The 20835-nt window shown below is 39.4% G+C and overlaps 1 protein-coding gene across 14 annotated transcripts in view; it reads right to left on the bottom strand.

The window, feature by feature from the left end:
• Nucleotides 1–16576, bottom strand: part of NETO1 (neuropilin and tolloid like 1) — an 84137-nt gene extending 67561 nt beyond the window's left edge. For 6 of the 14 annotated variants that reach the window (XR_007200392.1, XR_007200391.1, XR_007200393.1 and 3 more), the window contains exons 1-4: nt 15351–16554; nt 11707–11760; nt 10016–10153; nt 1767–2015 (exon numbers count right to left, since the gene is read on the bottom strand). Coding sequence is in view for 7 of the 14 variants with exons in the window: in XM_048289296.1 (XP_048145253.1) it covers nt 1767–2015; nt 10016–10153; nt 11707–11760; nt 15351–15378 (469 nt within the window). In the remaining 7 variants the exon portion in view is untranslated. Of the gene's footprint in view, nt 1–1766; nt 2016–10015; nt 10154–11706; nt 11761–15350 lie in introns of all 14 variants that reach the window. The other 8 variants (XR_007200395.1, XR_007200394.1, XR_007200396.1 and 5 more) reach the window with 3 other exon arrangements.
• Nucleotides 16577–20835: the final 4259 nt, after the last annotated feature.

Below are 20835 nucleotides of genomic sequence, written 5' to 3'. Positions count from 1 at the left end.
CCAGGGCACACATATGGACAATAGATCTCAAAATGTCATGCCTTAATAATGTCTGCATAATAAAAGACTGTCCAAATAATAATGTGGAATGTGAAGTTCTTCAAGGAGGCAGCAGTGCTGTTTAGCACTTCTCAGATTAATCATAGTCTCATTTTGGCCAATATTACTAGAAACTCCCTACTACTTGCAGAGTTTTCTATTGAAATGGAAGGAGGGGAAAAAAGAAAGAAACAAGGAAGAAAAAAGATACAGCTATTCCATCTGAAGTCTAGAATAATTTATGCTGCTGTACCAGTTTACCAGCACTGATCCTTGTGTAGAAATTCTCCTTACATCAGTAGAAAAGGAATGACGATAAAACATGATCCATTAAATTGTCTTTTACTTGAGAGTTTTTTTAGACAGAGTAAGCTGAAGATTGTGCTATGTGTATCTTTTCAACCATAATTCACAACCCTTTGTCAAAAAAAAGGTCAAGAAATCTAAAGCAAAGCTCTTATGGCACAGGGTGAGGAAATGGCAAAAGCCCACAGACCCATGGTAAATGAGAAATAAAAATTTAACTCCGTTTTCAGAGTGGACATGCATGATTACAACAAAATTTTGTCCGTTGTCTTGGAATTTACAATAGATATATATACCTGGCTATCAGATGATTTGCTACAGAAATTCTGTCTTCTGTTGCCATCTTGAACCTTCTAAATACGTTTACCCACTGCAAAACAGTATCCTTGACTTGAAAGAAAATTTAACTATGCTGATTAATTTTATAGCTATTTTCCTTCCATTAATGAAAGAAAACCAAAAAGAAGAACAACATAGAGCATGTAGACCTGCCATCTTCTATGAGGGTACTGGCATGATTAAGGAAGAATTTTGGGTCTGCTAATTTTGGGTGATATTGTAGAGAATATTGTTCAACCTAATACAACAATTCAGCTGAAACAATAGTGACATAATTGACAAAAATACCTAATAATTACAGTGCTTTAGAGTGAGCTATATTGAAGTATGACTCATCACTCAAAACATAAGTCATAGAACTACGTCACATCCAGCAGTGCAGTGCAGTGCAGTATAGTGTAGCTGCAGCCCAAGAAGACATTTAAAATCAGCAATCTTTTGTTAATAAGTGGGGGAGCAAGGGAATTAATCAAAAGTATGACTATGAATTTTGTTTTACTTTAATAAATTAAATTTAAACAGTGGCTAGGAATACTTGTACAATTGCAATTAAGATTTACGGCCTTTTTAGAAAAATATTTAATACATGTTACTGTTTGGACCTCTCATGTCCTCTGGTAATATTTGTAATAGTTTGCTTTATTGAGAAAGAAGAACTATTCTACTCCTCAGCTGGGGAAATGTTTGGTGAAGTGGAAAAGCGATGATGGAATTTTCTGAGATAATTACATTTTTTTATTAGAATACTTTATCAATGATCTTTTTGAAAGAAAAGCTGTACAGTGTAACAGTCAAGCATAAAACACATAACTTCCCATGAAACATTTTGAATGGTTTTCTGTAATAGCATTCACTTGAAAAAAATACTTTTAAAAACTTCAGAATCTGAAAATTTTTCCCTTGAATAAGCCTTACTTGCTATGCAAAAATACATATGACCTCTATCAATTTCCTATTAATACCTTCCTTGATAATAAACAAAGTCCCAGCTAAAGATATTATTCAACAGCAAGATAATACATCGTTAGAAAAGTTATCATGATAAGCTTTTTCTATTAAAAAGTTTGATGGTTTGTACTTACCAGGTGTAAAATTATACCGAGCAGAAAACCCAATAGATTCCAGTTCACCATCAGCAAAAAATTTAATCCACAGGAATCTGCCACTGGATTTTATCATAGGTGGATTTTGCTGTCCACAGAAACGTCCAATGATTGGGGAAAAGCCAAAAGGTCCATCTCGTACTTCAATATGGTCAAATTTACACTCCCAAGAAGGCTCTATGGAATATTTTTCATCAAAGTGTAGTTCAATGCATTGTCTAGGAGCAGCTAGAGACAAAAAGAAAATTATCTTAATATTTTTCTAACCCAAGACCCTCCAAAACTAAAGCAAAACTGAAGAAAATCAATGATACCAATTTTGCATGCATCTTAACATTTTGTTTAAAAACTTGTTTGAAAATTAGTACATCTGTATTTTTTATAGATTTCACAGACTCAGGTTACTTGTCTACTGTTTTCCTTTTAAAAAGAGTACTCTTAACAGCAGTGCTTAGTAAAGCTAAGAGAGATATTTATGATGAAAAGAAAGATATAGTCAGGAACAATTTCTTCAGACATATAAACTTTCTAAGAAACTTACATATTTAGAAAAATATTTTTTCTCTTTTATTTGGGGGAGGGGTGTTAAGCAGAATACATTTTTATACCTAGTACTGTCAAAGATGATGAAGAAAAAGCTGATCAGAACTGTGCTACAGTTTGTGTAGCACAAGTGGACAGATTATGTTCCTATATGTGTTGCACTGACAAACTGGAGTGTAATTGCTTATACGCAGAATTATTTATCATCTCATTGGAAACATAAGAACAAATGCAGTTAATTCTCACTTAAGGAAGAACTAGATAAGCATGATAATTGAAGAGCAAATGATATACTGAAAACCTTGAAGGAACTTCATAGTGGTCACTTAACTAGACATTAAAAAAGTCCATCTTTAGTGATAGGTACAAAGTCTAGAGATGAAATGATCTCTAAAACAAATATTCCCTGGCATCTCCTGTATAAAGCAAAAAAGTAACTGGTAGAAATATAGTATTTTATTAAAAGGAGGAAAAATAACATGGTTTGATCTATGTATGTTATCAGAGGCAGCCTCCTAGAGGTTCACTGTTTTCTACACTTAATGCTGTCCATAGCAAAAACTGTGTGCCTTCCACATCTAGAGCATAGTGCGTTAGAGCCTTTTGCTGACAAAGCCCTCTACTAAGACAAGGATTTGTTGTGTCATTGCCCGCTGTGCCTCTCATGGGATCATGTCCGACACTTTACACATATCAAAAGAGGTTTGTATTGCTATGAGCTTTGCCAGAGTTACCATTCTTTTCTCATGAAAATATGCAAGATCAAACTCCATGCTGAGTGCATAAGCTTAGCATGGCAACTGCAGCCACTCCAGGAGTCAGTATCTCTACATTTCTTTCCTCCGGAGTAATAAGAAAACTGTCAGTGCGACCAGAACTTAAACCTTGTTTGGATTTTGAAATGTTTTAAAATGAAGTTTTTGGCATGAACTCATTAATCGCATAAAGAAGAGACTATTTTAAATTAACTGAGTAAGAAGATATTAGGTAAATTTTGAAACCTTTACATAAGACCACATAGTCAGATCCCTTTTACAACTATTTCATGTAAATAAATACAGCCTCATTTTATGAGGATCATTTAAGAAGGAAGTTAATAAAACATATTATCTGATAAGAAAGATTATTTTAGCAGCTTTACTTACAATGCTAATATAATTGGATGATTGATATTTGTTAAAACATTTAATTTAACATGAGAAAGAAACCTTTTTTACTGTTCTCAATCTGAAGAAGTGCACATTCAGGGAAGTACTTACTATTGACTTGTCATTATTTATACCAATTTACAGGAAGTTTGTGATACAAATTCAATAGCAAAAGCAACGGTTTATGTTACACCTATAATTGCACCAAATTCACAGTCTGTGGAAAATTAACCTCCTTGAAAGTACAAAAAAATTTACAAAAGTAGGGTCAGATAATAAAGATTCTAAGGGAGGTCATAGTGATGTTGAGTTTGGTGAGTTTTGAAGACCAAAGTAAATATTTTTAGATTATAGTGAAAGATTAAATACCTGAAGATGTCATTGATTAATTTTATTGAGATGTTTCTATCCTTGACTTTACACTTTTATAAAAATTATTGATTTAAACTCAACTAAGCAATACTAGGACAGAAGAGAGCAATCAACAACTTTCAGTCTGGGATCATATTCTGCAAGTTCCTATTCCATTTAAGGAGATTTGTTGAGAACTGTTCATCATTCACCTAAGGACCACAGTCAGGTGTCAGAAACTCTATCCTGACAACACTTCAGGTAATCTTAAGAATGTTCATCATGGCTTGAAAGTCTTAGACATGCACGACTCCAATGTTATGCTATTAACCTGCCTAGAGTTTATTGTCATGTTTTAACGTCACAAACTAGATATGAAGATCAATTCTCCTACAACTGTTAGTGTCATACAGCAGCATAACACAGTGTATGGCTTCTGTGCTTCCCACAGCCACAAAGTACTTCAAAAATGGCTTGTGCCATTATCATAACATATTTGTCCTTTACAAACTTTCTTTTCTGCTGCCTTATTCCATACCAAGAAAAGCATTACAAGTGCTGACCCATAGTTAACCCTTAAGAGGTGTTTGTATTCAAGACTCATGTAACATGTTAGAAATGGCCACAGGGCCCTCAGAGCTTAGTTCAGTCATTTGACATGATTTTGGTGTTGAAAAGGAGCCCTAGAGCCAGCTCTAGCCTTGGTATAATACAAAAGGAAAGACTGTGAGCAAATTAGAATTAGGCCTACAGTTACGCATGACATCTATTGACTGGGTGAATGCACAACCTGAGAAAAAGCACAATTTCCACAAACTCCACGTAGGTCTCTGAATCTCACATTGCTAACCAGTTTTATGATCAGAATATTGCTATAGTTTAAACCATTCTGCTTTTATTTATTTTTCAACAAAGTCAAGATGAGGCTTTTCCTAGTGAAGCTCAGATCTTGCTAAAGGATCAGAGAGAATCGCATCAGCTCCACGACGGCTCAAGAGTTTCCACTTTTCCCCAAAAGTCCCATAGAGTCTTCACTCTAAGAATGGAGCATTGAACATTCATTAGCACCACTTCTCCACTGGAGATAAAACAAGGCTGGAGACTGAATTTGAGGGCTGGACCACTGCCCGTTCACACTCCTTAAATGTAAAGTCACATTCTGGCATCATTTTGGCCGTGCCAGTAGGAACACTTCATGTTTCTGTAACTGTGCGTTAACTCCTCGGTGCAACACACATCCACGACCTTTTCATCAAGTGCTTTTAAATGCACGTCTGTTCTTCATCTTGTCTTTCATATTTAGTTAATGGTTAAGTGTTTTGCTTGCAATTATCTACATAAGACACAAAATTAATCAACGCTTCCTAGAAATGACCATAAGGGATGAAAACACATAATTCACATTTTCAACTTTAAGTTCCTTTTAGCAAAAATGGTATAATTTCACACTTATACTCTGGCTTTAATAAGGGTTTTCTTTGCTAAATACAAGATAGAACAAGCAGCTATTGTTTAAATATACATCTTGTGCCACAGCTTTTGCAACAAAGCATCTGTAAATGAGGTCACAGTAAAACTTACAGAAATAAGCTGGGACCAAGTCCAGAATAGTCACTAATAATAATGCATGTGTACCTACAGAAAAATAAAACAAAAAGAAATCCAGAATATGCCAGTCTTCCAGACTAGATTGGCATCTGGCCATCTAATCAGAAAAGGAGGGATGGAGTGTTCATTTCTAGTACCTTTATTCACAGGTAAAGCCCATTCACATCTTCAGGACTTCTTTTGTGGTTACGATGTCAGGAAGAGTTGTTGTCAACTCCAAATGAAATATATTGAATAATATATTATCTCATAAAATGACTCGATTTCAAATCTCAAAACTTCCATATTTAACTTTAATTAGCTTTCTTCAAAAATGTTTAATACTGTGGAAAGACCAACTTAATGTTTGCATGTCTTGTCATACTTTTCATCTAATTATCTTAAACAAGTGCTGTCTTGAGATTTTACATCCAATGAAAAAAAAAGTCATTGGGTTCCAGCTTGCAGTAAAACAGTTGCAGTAAGACTACACAATTAAGGTTTTAATTCTGATCAGCTTCTAAGTCTGTCTAAGTGACAGCTGAAGTTAAGTGAAAAAATCTGTTTCAATTTGCCACACTGCATGGAAATGAGAAACTGAACTCAACACCTACTCCCATCTCTATGAGCTGCTACCCTACTAATAGTTTCAATAATCGTCATTCCTTCTGGTTGTCCTGCTATTATTGGTAAGAAAACCACATTTATCTTCATTTCAAAAGAGGATTCTTTCATTGTTTTTATGAAAACTTTTTTGAACACACAAATCACTGTGAAATACAAAAGGACCTTGAGCAGAGGATTTTCATTCAGTGGTAACATGACAGTTTTCTAACACCTGTGAAATATCTAGAATGAAAGAGCTTAATGGTCTTTTATGAGAACGTGAGACCTTCAAGAGTGCTAACTCTACATGCTCAAACATGTAAAGTGGAAGATTTATTTCATATCTCCGTAAAGCAATTCTAGTCCACAACTATGTTTATAAATAAGCTGAACTTAATTATTAAAAGCTGAAGAATGGCTAAAATTTTACAGGTATTTTACTTACAGGATTGCCAAACCAATTCTCAAGTTGTAGTGTGTAAAGTATGACTATCCTGCTCCCCAAATATTTTAATATGAATAAAAGCTTTTGCTCCTACAAAATCTCCTGTGCAAATTTCCCTTTGTAGCACATACGCCAAATGTTCTGCAGTCTGGCAAACGCTAATGCTGTCACTGCTGTGATTGTTCTGGGCAGCTGTGAATTTTGTCAGGTTAGAATCATGAATATGCAAAATAAGGGTGAAATTTGGCCAAACACTCAGCTATTCTCTATGTTTTCTATATGCCAAATAAGACTGAAAGAAAAAAACAAACCAAAACAAACAAAAAGAACAAATTCTCATTGCATTTTGGGATGGCAAATGGGATTCATCAGAAGTTCCTTGGGGAGTTGTACACTCCTCCTCCAAGCCTCACTTGTGACACTCCACTGTAGCATAACAATTTTTGTAGAGAGTCCATGATTTCTAGATGACCAAAAGGATTTCTTTTAGAAAGGCATTCAACCCAGACTTTAAAATTCCTAGTTTTCCCAAGAGTTCATTATCATAACTACTAAAACAGAACTTAAAAAAAAAAAGAGAGAAAAAGAAAAATAATCTAAGAAATTTCCAGCTGTTTGATTTGCTTATATCTTTGACTGCTAGGATAGAAGCCTCTGCATTCAGAAATCCTCTTCTCTTTTAGAAATTCAGAGTCTATGATCATTGCAACTTTTGCCAGCTCCTTTACTTCACCAAAGTAATTTTGACATGATGAAAGGCTTGCATACATATCAGTTGAGCTACAATGTGAAGGGAAAAAATGAGATGAAATTCAATTGTTTACAACATACTACAAGCTGGAGTCCTTAGTGAAGACCACTAAAGTCACTAGGAATTACGTTTGAATTTTCCCTAAGACTTTTTGATAACAAATAAATGACAGAATGAATTCAAGCAGCCAAGAAAGAACCTAGTGATTCATATATGTATTTACACTCACACCATAGAGCTTTCAGTATGGCATATACAGTCCTGGTATGCTGAACTCCCTGAGACATACAACAGGGAGATAGCAATGGGGGGATGATGTTATAGATCACATAAACTGTCCCTCTACTTTGGTACTTGGCATTCAACTGGATTCAGAAGCTATTGAAGCATATTGAAATTTCAATAATAAATATAGAAATAAAATGCATATGGAGATGTTTCTGTCTTACTCTAAAATACTTATGTCCTCCATTAGTCAGGATTATTCACAATTTCCACGGATTGTTATCTGATCTCAAAGACTGCTATCAGTAAAATGATTAATATGGCTTTTTTGCAATCCTTTAACCTCAGTCTCTTGTGACAATGAGTTCCACAGAATATAAAAGATTTGGGGAAAAGTTTCTACTTTTTAGCCTTCTTTATCATTTTCTGCCATTTTTATATGTTGCAAAAAGAATAAATATGGACAAATAATTTATTCTCACTACAAAAAAGTTTTTGTTAACCTTCAGTACTTCTTTTGACTTCTTTTTTAAATCTGCCACATTTTAAAATATTATTGTTCAGACATCTTACTATATCTCTGCTTGTTTTTGTGACATTTTCCAGACAGACATGACTATTCCTGATTTTTTTAGGAGACAGAAATAGACATGGGGAGATCAGATCTGAGAATGTTGTGCGATGTCCATGGCTGTCATCAAATTATGTGCTGATAGAACTACTTCCATTGTGGGTTTTAAAATGTCCAGCTGCAATCCAAACTGTTGGTTAGGCAGAATGGGAAGAAGAAAATATCAGTGCCATAAACAATATTGTGTTCAACTGGTTTTTACAAGATTTAATTTTCCAATAAATTATAACCAGATGCCTGTTGAGTTTACTCTTTTTTCTATACATTGCTCTAAACTTGTCAATGTGGAATTTTGCCTTCGTCATATAAGCTGGTTGACTAAATATTTCCTTCTTAAACTTTTCTTAGGCACTTACATTTTTAGGTATTTTAAATCACATTATTTTAGTATATTAACTATGTTTTTGTAAGTACCTAAGTACTATAATAAAGACAAAAGTCTTTACAACACTGGACTTTCAGGCACGTTCTTACTGTGAGGAGGAACATCTCATGACCTGAGATATGGGACTAAATTTACAAAGATGGTGGGGTTTTTTCTACACCCTTTCTCTTTAATGATAAAACATCCCGTGTTTCAGATCTTTGGAGATAAAACAAGCTTGCTTCTTCCCAGTCTCACAGGAGTGTTAGGTAATTTGATCAATATATGCAAAAAGACCTGGATCTAACAACATAAGTGTAACCAGAAAAAAAAATGCTAGGTTGTGTATTTTGAACCTATACATTTATCTTTTTTTAAAAAAAAATATTATTTTAAACCAATTATTAAACTATGAAGGAATTTAAATATTTACCATACATCTGCTTAAATTTCAGACTTATATACAAAGACAGACTAGCATAAATTTTCTCTTAAGAGCTTGTTTGGCCTACATTGTTTATAAGCACCTTTTCTGACTTCAGTCAAGTTATCTAGCACCTACGTGGAATTCAGTCATTTTGCTCTGATTTTTGCCTCTCTAAAAGTGCATATTGTGTGTGGGTCTAGAGCAGCTAATTCAGTTTAAATCAGCTATATATTTTTGGAAATACATCTTGGTACTACCTGCGTCTTTGATAAAATAATTATTTCTATAATTCCTTGTTCCATCATTAATTAATTAATAATTCTCTAAATGAAGCATGGATAGAAGAGCATCACTGTTTTATTCAACATGTATTCACAACTCATGAAAGCAACTTATTTGTTCCAGGGTCTTACTATACAGTACCTGATTCATCTTTTCTGAGCTCTGACAGGATCTAATCTCTATTTCTTTCCACAGATTCATTATTACAACAATCCCTCCAATATCCATTGTACTAAGACTAATGAAAAGAAACCACACAATTTGTTTGTAATACACCTTTAGCCTTTCCTACATCTCTTCCATGCCTGCAATTGTCTACTCTTTAAAAACTAAGTCTTAGTGCTTCATGCTAATGTTTATTCTTTTCTAGTTTTATTTTGTAGGTTGGGCTTTTTTCATTTTCATTTCTTATGAACAACTGGATGGAAAATAATCTTTACACTCACTATATGGGTATTTTTTGTACAACTTCTTTTACTGTACCTTGCCTAGCTAAGCTTGTCATCTCTGATTCAGTTATGGGAAGTTTAAAATGTTTGCATGAAAGTCAAAAGCATTTTTGTTTCCTGTGTTCACTTCTACTACTCATTTTAAAATATCCTTTCTTCTGTCATGTTACAGCATTTTAGGTTCTATTAATTCTCTAAATATCCTGAAATAAATTGCTCTGCTTATTACTGAGTCACACATACTTACCACCTCAACTAATTTATAAGTTATATCAAGATAGAAAACAAGCGGTTCTCTAAATCTTGTGTCTTGAAAAGATTTATTACCATGACTTTACCTATTCTTCCCATATAGTTAAAATAAAACATTCTTTTTAATTCAGTTGATGGTAAAATATAAAGATTCTTCTTTTGGTCACCTTCTATAATGTAGACGCACTCTCTGTCTGGAGGATACTTGTTGGGGTAATTTGGAGAAGTGAAGATCCCTCCTTCTGCATATTTTGTCCAAGATCCACACTGCACTGGTCTCTGTCCTTCGGAAGAAGTTTGCTTTTCTGTAAAACGATGACATTAAGCATTATATAATTAGCTCACAAATTATTATGTCCACATGACACTTAGAACTCTCTTACAGGATAAATACAACAGCCCCTTTCTGTCAGTGGCCTCAAACTTTTCTCTGTTAAGACTGAGTATGATTATTGATTAGAGGAAAAGAAGGCTGTTCTTTAGGGGTAAAAACATATAATTCTTACTCAAAACATTTTTTTCAAAGCAGAGGAGAGGCTTGGATGTCTAGGGGAAAACAAATTTGTATGCTTTTAAAATAATAACTTTCTAGGGAAAGCACGTGCTTGAGAATTGGAAGACATGAATTTCCCACTCATACATCTCAAAAAGCTCAAGCATGTGCTCTGTCAGCAAGCTTCATGCCGTAATACAGGAATATATTGGTCACAAAATCAAGGAAATAACCCAGAGAATTATGATCATATATAGAAGCTGTTTTAAATCTGCAGCATATTTACTCTATTCACCGGACAGAGGTAGACAGGGGAATTCCTGGAATCTGGTTCATAGATTATCTTTATCTTGCTGTTTGCTGTAAAATTAATAAATAGCTCTGAGGCCAGGAATCACAGCCCAGAACTTCCCTTCTCCTAAGTGAATCATCAGAGAGCAGAGTCAGACCTTCTTGTTTGCTTTCTTCCTAGCCCTGAATCTCTTGCATTTCTTCCTGTACTCTGGCAGAGACTGGAGACAAAGGTTTGGGCCAGTTCAAGCTGAAGAAAATGAGGGATCCCTTCCTGAGCATCATTCTTTAACAAGTAGGGTAAATGAGATAGACCTTTGAGAATGAAATATATCTAGGCTGCTATTAAAAGGAAGGATAGTAGATTCTAAACCAGTGTTACTCTGAATGAGGTATCTAGTATCAAATGACTGTCCCACATAACTTAATTCCCTCGTGTGTAGAGTAAAGGTGTTTGAGGCTCCCTCTTACAATCAATGGAGAAAAACAAGCACCTTTCAAGGATGATATTAACCATCTGAGATCTGACTTATAATCTGCAGGCATTTCTTCTTCACCCTGGTTTGTATCCAGGCAGAGTATAACATGGACTCTAACTTCCTGAAATTAATTCTGGCCTGCAGGGACTGTGCATTCAGACACCGGTTCAGACAGACGCTGGGCTTAGCAGCATTCCCTGCTTGGCTCTCCCTCACACTGAGCATCCAAGGCTTTTAAGAATCTCTTTCTATACTCCCCCTGCACAGATGCACCCATGATACCCAATTTCAGGTTTTTAATAATACTTCAACAAGAAAAAAGATTTTAAGTGTAGGTAGCTGAGTGTCCAAACTGGACTTCCCAATTTGAAAGTGGGAGTATTTTACAGTCTTTAGTTAGAGTCAGGCTGAGCCTGGTGAGTACCTCTGGATTTTTTGAATGTGTACAGGCATGTGAATACTCTAAAAAAATGGACAAAGGGCAGACACTGGAAATAAATGAGCTACTAAAAATTTCAAAAACTAAACTAAAAACTCAAATCCATATTTTGGTCTCTAATATATTGTCTGACAAAAATGTCTGAAGTTTACATACCTGTTCCTTTTTTGGTTGCCCCAGAAAAATGTAGGATGATTAGACTTGCTACAACTGAAAGAGAAATATTCATTAAATATCACAGAGTGATAGTTCCTGCAATCAAATCAGTTGTACACATATATCTCACAAGAATACAAATTAAATAGAATTAATGTAAAGAAAAAGTTTCATGTTTACTTGCTTCTTTTAATTGCACATATTATATAAACAAGTTTCTTTGTGGCCTGTTCTTGTAAGTACTTATCTTTCCAAATAAACAAATAAAGATAAGATCTTTTGGGTTTAAAAGAAAATCCACAGGCACTGATGTTCTCCTCCTATTTTTTCCTTTTCTTTAATGTTAGAGAAAAACATTTTTACCAATACTTATTTATATAATAGTAGTTTGTGTCAGTAGTAGAAAAGTGACTGCTTTTAACAGAGGGAGACTAAATTTCAGTGCCACTGTATGCACCAATGTCTCTCTCTACAGCATAATAAAATCTGCAAATGAGGACTGGGAGTAGGAAAGAAGTAAGGGACTGGGTTCTTCACATCCATCAAAGTATTTGCAAATCTCTAGTGAAGTAAATTATTGTGTGTGCTTAACAATCTCATTAATCTAGTTTGTTTGACTTGTCGAGAGGATGTTGCTTTTGCTGCAGTGAATCTGCAGCCCATTTTACAGACAGGTATCTACTGTCTCTAACTGTAGGTAGGACAACTGCACCTGTTGGAAACAAATGCAACCTTTCTGAAATGGACTTTGACCTGGAGATAATTACTGGGTTTCTGGGAGTTTCCAAATATAACAGTTTAACTAGAAAAGGCTAAGAGGCAAACCCTTAGCAGAGTCATAATGAGACTAATTTGGAAGATCAAAGTGACTACCTAGCTACCTGATGAAGAAATCACACACTGATTTTCTTGTCATCATTCATATCTTCTTTGGCTATCAGAGAAAGTGGAATAGCAAGAGCAGAAGAGAACAGATCTATCAGTTCTTGGAGTGCTTGGGGCTTTGCCCCAGCTAGTTTGGCATTAAGCCCAAACACAGTGCCCAGGCTGCAGTGAACTTAAGGTGGAAATGAAATTGCATGCTTATTCAGAGCCTTTTGGATCAGTCAGGTTTTGGGGTTTTTTTGTGTTTGTTTGTTTGTTCTTTTTGTTGTTGTTGTTGATGACTGTGATGAGGACCTGATGGACCAGTGGTCTTTAATCAAAGTAATTGAATGGCATAATTTCTTCTTATTATCCCCAAGAGACATCAAAAGCCACCATGGGCTAGTAACTACGAACATTTCCATGATGATGCTTTCACCATTTCCACCTTTTTTTATGGCAATTTTTGTGTAATTTTCACACCAAAGGAATCCAGTCTCCATATTTCCAGTATTCTGATGGCATTGATATCTCTATTTCTATGTCTTTGACCTTTCCCACATGACAGAGGGTTTGAGGCATGGATGATGGCTGCCCTATTAAGCAGGGTAAGATTGAAATTCTGGGAAAATGAAGGCTTGGCAGCATATTCACTATTTCTTGGTCAGGCTCAAGCCCCTAGAGACGGATGTTGGCAGCACTGATAGTTAAAACTCTTCTGTGTCATGGGCATTCAGTGAGAACAGTACATCTTCTGCTCAGATCTGAAAGCTACCCTGCCATTCACACCCTTACTTTCCTCAGGGATGAATTCTGGAAATACATGCTAACTGGGATTCTGCCTGTTGACTGTGCCAAAATCCAACAGCAAGGCAGGAATCACCCCTTTACCAAGTTGCTCATTTACTTTAGCTGTGTTTCATGCAGTGAACATAGTGCATTTATGCCTGAAATCTTCAACAGACAATACCTAATTTCTGAATAGTGTAAAGTAGATTGGTATTAGAATATGGAATCAGCTGCCTGTGTTCCTTCTGCCCACAAATTTGTGGAAGCTAGAATAGGACGCATGACAGACAAACAAACTCCATGTGAGAAGTGTTTCTTTTAGGCAATTAATAACAATTCAAATCTGATTCTTATAGGTTCATTTCAAGCATCTTTATCTATCAGATTTCCCCTTATTTTCTATATGGACAAAAGTGGAGTTTAGAGAAGTAAGGAGAGTTGGTCCAAGTCACAGATATATTATTACCAATATGACAAACAAAACCACAGGTCTTTTCAGTTCCAGCTGTAACTGCTAGAAAAGAGGTTTCCAAACCACAGAGCTGTTTATCCAAAGCATAGAGCTATAATAACATGTCATTATATCAGTATTTATTATTAATAAGCAGTCAAAATAATCTTGATAATAAAGTCTAATAGACAAGCAGAGACTAAGAAACTAAGTGTTTTGGGGTTTTGGTTTTATCCTGGATATATAACATCTAACATTTGTATAGATAAAATGAAACATTTCTCCCATTAAAAAAAAAAAAAAAAAGGAGAAAGCCTCTTGCTTTAGTGTTATTAACAGCAGCACCAAAATATGCATGTTGCCAGAAAGTAACTAAAATTGCGGTCTTCTTGGGAGAAGCCAGCACAATACAATTTTTTTAAGCAGACAAGGCAGACCATTTTGTTCTATGATCCCTCACCTTCTTCTTTCTCAAGCCACAGAAAAAGAACAGTGCTTTTCGGGGGGGAGGGGGGGAGGCAGTGGAAAGACCCCAGGGAGACCAACCATGGAATCTTCACTCACTGAAAACTGTCACTTGGGAAGCATTGGCAGCATAGTGACAATATTGCGATTATCTCGGTTTGGGAATTATTTTAAAGAAGTTTCCACAAAATTTCTTGTTGCATTCTCACTGTCTTCCTCCTCCCCGTTTCCCTCCTAATCGTGGGTGTTATTATAATCGTGCTTTCTAGTGCCACTCTGATTGTGCATCTTTCCATCTTTTTTGGATCTGTGCATTTTTTTCATTACAAGCTGTACATTAAGTGATTTATCTCTTGGCCAGGCTTTTAGGAGGCTGTGATTTGGCACGGACGTGGTTTAGCCTGGCAAAGAGTTGTTGGACAAGCAATACCTGGCCATAGCGCTATTGTACAGGTGTGGGCACACAGAGAAGTGCTGGGAGGAACTGTGTCCAGTCTAGCCCCTTCAGAACAGTGGACCCTCTGCAAAACAGAGGGGGGAGAGAGGGACCCACCGCGCAGCTTGAGGCCCCTGGGGTCTTGGAAGAGGAGGTGATACATTTCGGTGCCTGCTTGCTAATCCTGGTGGATTTCAGCCGAAGGCGCCGCCCCCGCCCCGCAGCTCTCCGGGATCCGTGCCCGGTGTGGCCGCCCCCCCGACGCCGCGGCTCCCGGCGCTGCCCCGCGCCCCCTCGCCCTCGGCGGCCGGTTCAAGCCACGGCCGGCGGGGGGCAGCTCCACTCCCCTCTCTCCCGGCACGCCAAAAGCCACCAGACGCATCGCGCCCAGGTGAAAGCCTCCAGCCCCCGGGAGCGTGTCCCGCCGCCCGCCCCACGGCGCTGGCAGACGCCGGCTCCCCTCCGGTGCACCGCAGCGTGGTGGGGGAGAGGATGCGGTGTGTGCGTGGAGGGAGCTCGCCCCCACGCCGCGGGAGTCTGGGCGTCCCGTTACGCCAGGTGTGGAGGCAGTGGAGGGCAGGAGCCCGTGCGCGGCGGCGGAGCTCGGTCGGGGGTGGGAAGGGGGAAATAGATACTCACTGTGAAAGAAGCTGCGCCCATGGGTCATGTCTGTTCCTTACACAAGGGGCTTCGGTCTCCACTAATTCCATTTAGATACGGGAGGACTTCCAGTGGCGGGGAGAGGATGGAAGTAGGAAAAAAAGAAGAAGAAGAAGAAGAAAAAAAAAAGAAAAAAAAAATCCCGAAGCCCACACACAGCAGAGCGGAGCAGCCCTTTCTCTCCCTCGCTCTCCCTCACCGCCTTCAAATGATCACCGCCGGCTGAATCCCATCACACCCGAGCGATCACCAGCACCGCCGCGAGCGGTGCATCGCGGCGGCGGCGGGCAAGGCGGCGGCGGCGGCGGCGGCCCGCGCATCCAGGTGCCGGCGGGCGGCGGCGGCGGAGCGAGCCGAGCCCCTAGTCACCAGTTTCATACAGAACCAAAAGCAGATCGAAGCATTTTCTGCAGGACTCCGAGCCCAGCGACTTCCAGCCCTTCGGCTTCTTTTGATGCATTGAAGAAGGGATTAATGGGTCCGTCATCAGCTCCCTGTGCTTGCTCCTCTGAAGGGGTGGGGGCGGGCGGGAGGGAACCCAAAGAGGAGGGGTGGGGTAGAGAAAGAGTTACCAAATAGGGGATTTAGTCATACTTGTGTGCAATGAGAACCTTATTAGAGAAGAAATCCTTTAAAATACAATAAATCCATTTTTGCAAAACCCTCTCCCTGCGCGTAGCATAGTATCAAGTGGTAGCAGCGGCAAGAGGCTGAAAACACATTGCACAGTCTGAAATCCCCTCGGGAATGGATGGAGCGAAAAAGAGATGGATGAGGATAGATAAATGCCCCCTCACTTCTCCAGTCCAGGGCGAGAAGCAGAAGAAAACCGTGGAGACTCTTCCATTCATTCAGTGCAGGGGAAGGGGAAGAGGAGGGGAACGACGGGAGGACGGCGGTGGTGGGGAAGGAATGATTTCAAAACTGGGAAAGGAAGGATAAGAGGACAGGGATCGCTTCCCCTCTCCCAATCAGTTCATGGATCAGACAAAATGCTCATGAGTTCCTCCTTGACTTGCACCTGCCAAAGGGAAATTGAAAAGATTTTCCCCCTTGAGAGGCGACTTCTTCCTCTACACACCCACACCCACGCACGCACAAAGACACACACACGCACAAAAGGGAGCAATAAAAGTTTATCTGCTAATCCTCCAGCCGCAGATAAAATGATTACCTCTTCCAATCAGCCCAGAGACGACTGCAAAATCTCTCCCTTTCTCTCCCGCCCTCCCCCCGCGTCTAGGATTTATCTTCCTCCCCAGCTACATCCCACCGCAAACACCCATCCCTTTGGCGAGATTGAGGTGGGCTAGTGGTCAGGGCGGGAAGGTGGGGGGGGGGGGGAAGAATACAGTAGAGAAAACATATTCATAATAAGAATATTGAGAGAACCTGAAATGGTCTCAGTAGAAAACAAGAGAAAAGGAGGAGTGGATGAACAGAAAGGACTCCCCCCTTGGTCCCGGGAGCCGGCCCTGCAGAGCCGCGGCAGCGGGCACCTGACTCCCGCAGCACCGCGGCCCTGGCACTCCTGGCCCCGGCGAGGGGAGGGCGGCAAGAAAGGACAGGGAGCGAAGCTAGGGCGGCGGGCAGAAACGGGGATAAGGGAAGATTTGTGCCACAGAAGTGCAAGCGAGCAGGATGGGATCCCCCGGCCCCTCTTCACAGCTGTTGCGGCGCCCAGGCTGGGGAACAGCCGGCGCGGGAAAGCCGCCGACCCCCGAGGGGATGGGGACAGAGCCAGGGGACCCGGGTACCCGCAGCCCCTGCCCCGGGCTCCCCATGCCGCAGCAGCATCTCGGAGGCGGTGTCGGCGCCGCTCCTCCTTGCCCGCACCTGATGCTAGCGCCGTTTGCAACAAGAAAAGTGTGTCTGGAAGCGCAGCCGGGGCGGGGAGAGGAGGGGGGGCGGTGCGGGGGTGTTGGGGAGGAGGCTGTAAGTCAATTAAAAATGAAATACAGCCGGGAATCCTCCTTTTCGCGGGTGCGGAAAAGCAGGGGCGGGGATGAGCGCAGGTCGGACGGCCCCGATGGCTGTATGCCGGTGGCCCCGCGGCCGGGCGCGGAGCGGCGGTGCGCACTCGCGGAGCTCGGCTGCCCGCTGGGGCCGGATCGGGTCTGTCCCCCAGCCCGGGGTCTGCCGGCGGGCTGGGGACAGTGCTAGCGTAGGCGGGAGGCCTGTTGTCTTTAAGGCACCTTTTAATGAGGCGGGTACCCTTACCGCCTTTGGGACAGCACTGAGCAGCACAGCAGCTATTCTGGAAGGCGAATGATGAGGAAGCCTGGATATTTATTTATGTAGTTATTTATTTATTTTTCCCAGTAAATAGCCATGTTTTAATAAAAAGCTTCAGGGGTTTTTTTCAGCCTGTGGATTATCTACCCTGTACTCTGAAATGAAGACTCTATCTGCCATCAATGCTTACAAATGCAGGCAGTCAGCAATAACAGCGTGCACATTAGGGTAAGTCTGAGGTGATCTTGCCTAGCAGGATTCGTCCATTCAACCAGCCAGCCTGACTGAGCATTTAAAAATCCTGCTGGGTGAGAAGGGCACAGGGTTTTGCTACAGGGCTATGAGTAAGCTCCTTATAATAAGGAATATAGGAGACATAAGACTTCGTGAAAGGATTCACCTGTTTTGTGTAATCTGTCTTGCCATTAGCAACATCAAGTCTGCAGCTGTTAATCTTAATAAACTGTCCTACTCTGCTTTCTAACGCTCTCAGCACTTTCTCTGACCTTCCTTATTCTCTTCCACAGCGAGTTACAGAACTTTATTTGTTCAGTAATTGAAAGTCACCTGATTTATCCATAGAATAAACTTCTATACAGATGTGCAGTCTACCTTAGTCAAGCAACAGTAGAGTAACAGAAAAAGGGTAGTGTTGAAAACAGTCATACGAATGTTTATAGACAGTCAGATGTTTCTTCTGCAGGATGATGCAGACATCCATATGGCTAAGTTTCAAGTTATAGTTACTTAAAAAAAAAAAGAAAAAAAGGTTATAGAACAAGTAGGCACAAAACAGCTGATTTTGCTGTTCTGGGCAATGTGCTGTGTCACATCATTTAACAGCTTCACATTTTTCCTTTTCTGAAATAGACTGTTTTCAGTTTTAAAATTCCTAGATCTCTTTTACTGTCACTCATAATTGTAGGGACACCGTTGCAATAGTATTGAGAAACAGCAAGTGGTACATACCAAGTGTGTTTATGCCAAAATGTAAGCAGTAACCATCATTATGGAGGGAGACATCTACAAAATAAATGAGGCATGACCACAATGGCCACTGCAAGTTCTCATTAGCAATGAGACCTTAAGGAGATATCTCAGGATCTACATCGTTGAATGCTAAAAGCTTATCCAAAAGTGTCTATAAGCAGTACACAGGGTTTGCAATCTAGAGACTGGTCAAAATTGCTTTCTGCCTCAACAGATATCGCTTCTGTAGAGAGTTTGAAATTTTGAACTTCATGCAACTACTGAAGTCTTCACCACCATATTTTTTGGCTTTATGTTTCATTTTGTTGCAAAATCTCTTGTGAGGTTTGGTAAATGCTCTTTCTTGTAAAATAGTAGTTCATAGCCTTAGGTGGGCACATCTTCCATTACACTAGAATTGTTATAGTTTGAAAACAAACTAGTGGGAGACACCAAGTCAGAATAACAATTTAATGGGGAAATAAAAGGAGGAAAAAAAAAAACACTGAGTTAAACTGACAGACTCAGGACACACCCCGACACCCTGTTAATCAGGGTGGTGGCTGCAGTCCTCCTGAAGCGGTGATCCTGTAGAAAAAGGGTCTGCTCTTCCTCAGAAGGTCCAGTGGTGGCTGTGTAGCTCCTGTCCTCTGGAAATCCAGTAGAAAGGTGTTGTCTCTGGTGTTCAGAATCTCAGCTTATATGCAGGATGGGATGCTTGGTTCCTCCCTCTGGGTGGAGCATCTCACAATGGGGTAGAGTCATGAGGCCAAGTGTTGATGAGGCTCATTAACAGAAGATGGTCTGGAGGGAGTTATCTCTGAGTCAGGTGGCAGGACAATGATGGGCCATTAACAGCAAGATAGTCTGGGGGGAGGAGGCAAGGAAACACTGCCCCACCTGATTTCAACAGCTCATGAGGATGGTAATAGAATATACTGCAACCCAGGACAATTGTATAGGTAAATTTTTATAAATTTAGTGTGTACTTTTTGAATCCTTAATTAGATAGTTGCCTGAACCTTACATTTCTACTAGGCAGTAAGCTAAAAAAGGAGGGAAGGGATTCACATTTAATAAAACATGAAATGTTAAAAAAAAATTGAAAAGCCTCATAACCATAAACAATTATGTCAAATGGCATCTTAGTAGTGTTATGAAGCCTTCGGATATACTTGTTAAGAGTCCTATTGGTTTTTAAATGAGTTTAAGGGTTTTTTTAGGTTTTGCATTTTTCTTAGAGTAAGGACATTGACTTATTTTATTACATGGAATGACAGCTACACTTTTAAATTAGAAATGTACTTTTATTAGTTCTATATTTGTTGTCAGCTGAATCCTGTTTTTAAAAATAAGCAAGAAAATCCAACATGATTATGTTCCTTGATTCAGTACACATAATGCTGTTCTTTGTAGTTTTAAACCATCCATTACATGGCAATCTCTTCATATAGAGCATTCTGTCAGCCTGTCTCTTTCACATTCACAGCTGAATTTTCCTATTGATTTTTAGAGTAATTTGTTTGAACCCATAATATTTTATTCAACAAAACATGAAGCACTTTGTTCCTGTGCTCTAACATCTTTAGGAAAACCTAAGACACTGCTCAGCCTGAGGATGGTTGGTATGGCAGAAAGGAGATCACCCATTTATAGACCAGTTCAAGCACTGTGAAACATTTTCAAAATGATATGACAAGATGAAAAAGACAGATATGCATGAAAATATCCAACAATTTTGTCTGAAACAGTAGTGTACAAGCTCCTATTGAGATCTATGTGAAGCATTGGACAATTTGCTTCAACAGACAGAAAAAAAGCTTTTGCCTCTGAATTGTGTTATGCTGGTTTTTCAATGACAAGAAAAGAAAATAAAAATTCTGCTTTGCTTTCCTCCCTTCTGTGGTTAGCCTACGTGTTTATGTCAAAAGCAGAAGTCCTAGGCAACTGGCCGTAAGTGGCCCTGTCTAGGCAAGGGGGTGGACAAGACAATCTCCAGAAGTCCTTTCCCACGTCAAACATTCTGTGATGCTTTGATTCTGTAAACAGTGGGGAAAATGGAGCCTAAAGTAGGGGAACAGTTTCGGTGAGAAGAAGAAACTCCTTAATATTCAGGACTGACTTGGCTTGCTTTCAGGTGTAGCATGTAAGAAAATGAGGCAATATATCTCGATTATTTTCTCCTTGAACCAGAGGAGATTATTCATTCTCAGTTAAAATGGTAAATTATTCTCAGTTAAAAATTCCCCAACATGGAGGA

The sequence above is a fragment of the Corvus hawaiiensis genome, chromosome 30 (genome assembly GCF_020740725.1).
Source record: "Corvus hawaiiensis isolate bCorHaw1 chromosome 30, bCorHaw1.pri.cur, whole genome shotgun sequence".
Classification (NCBI taxonomy): Eukaryota; Metazoa; Chordata; class Aves; order Passeriformes; family Corvidae; genus Corvus; species Corvus hawaiiensis.
This window is presented reverse-complemented; position numbering and strand designations above follow the sequence as displayed.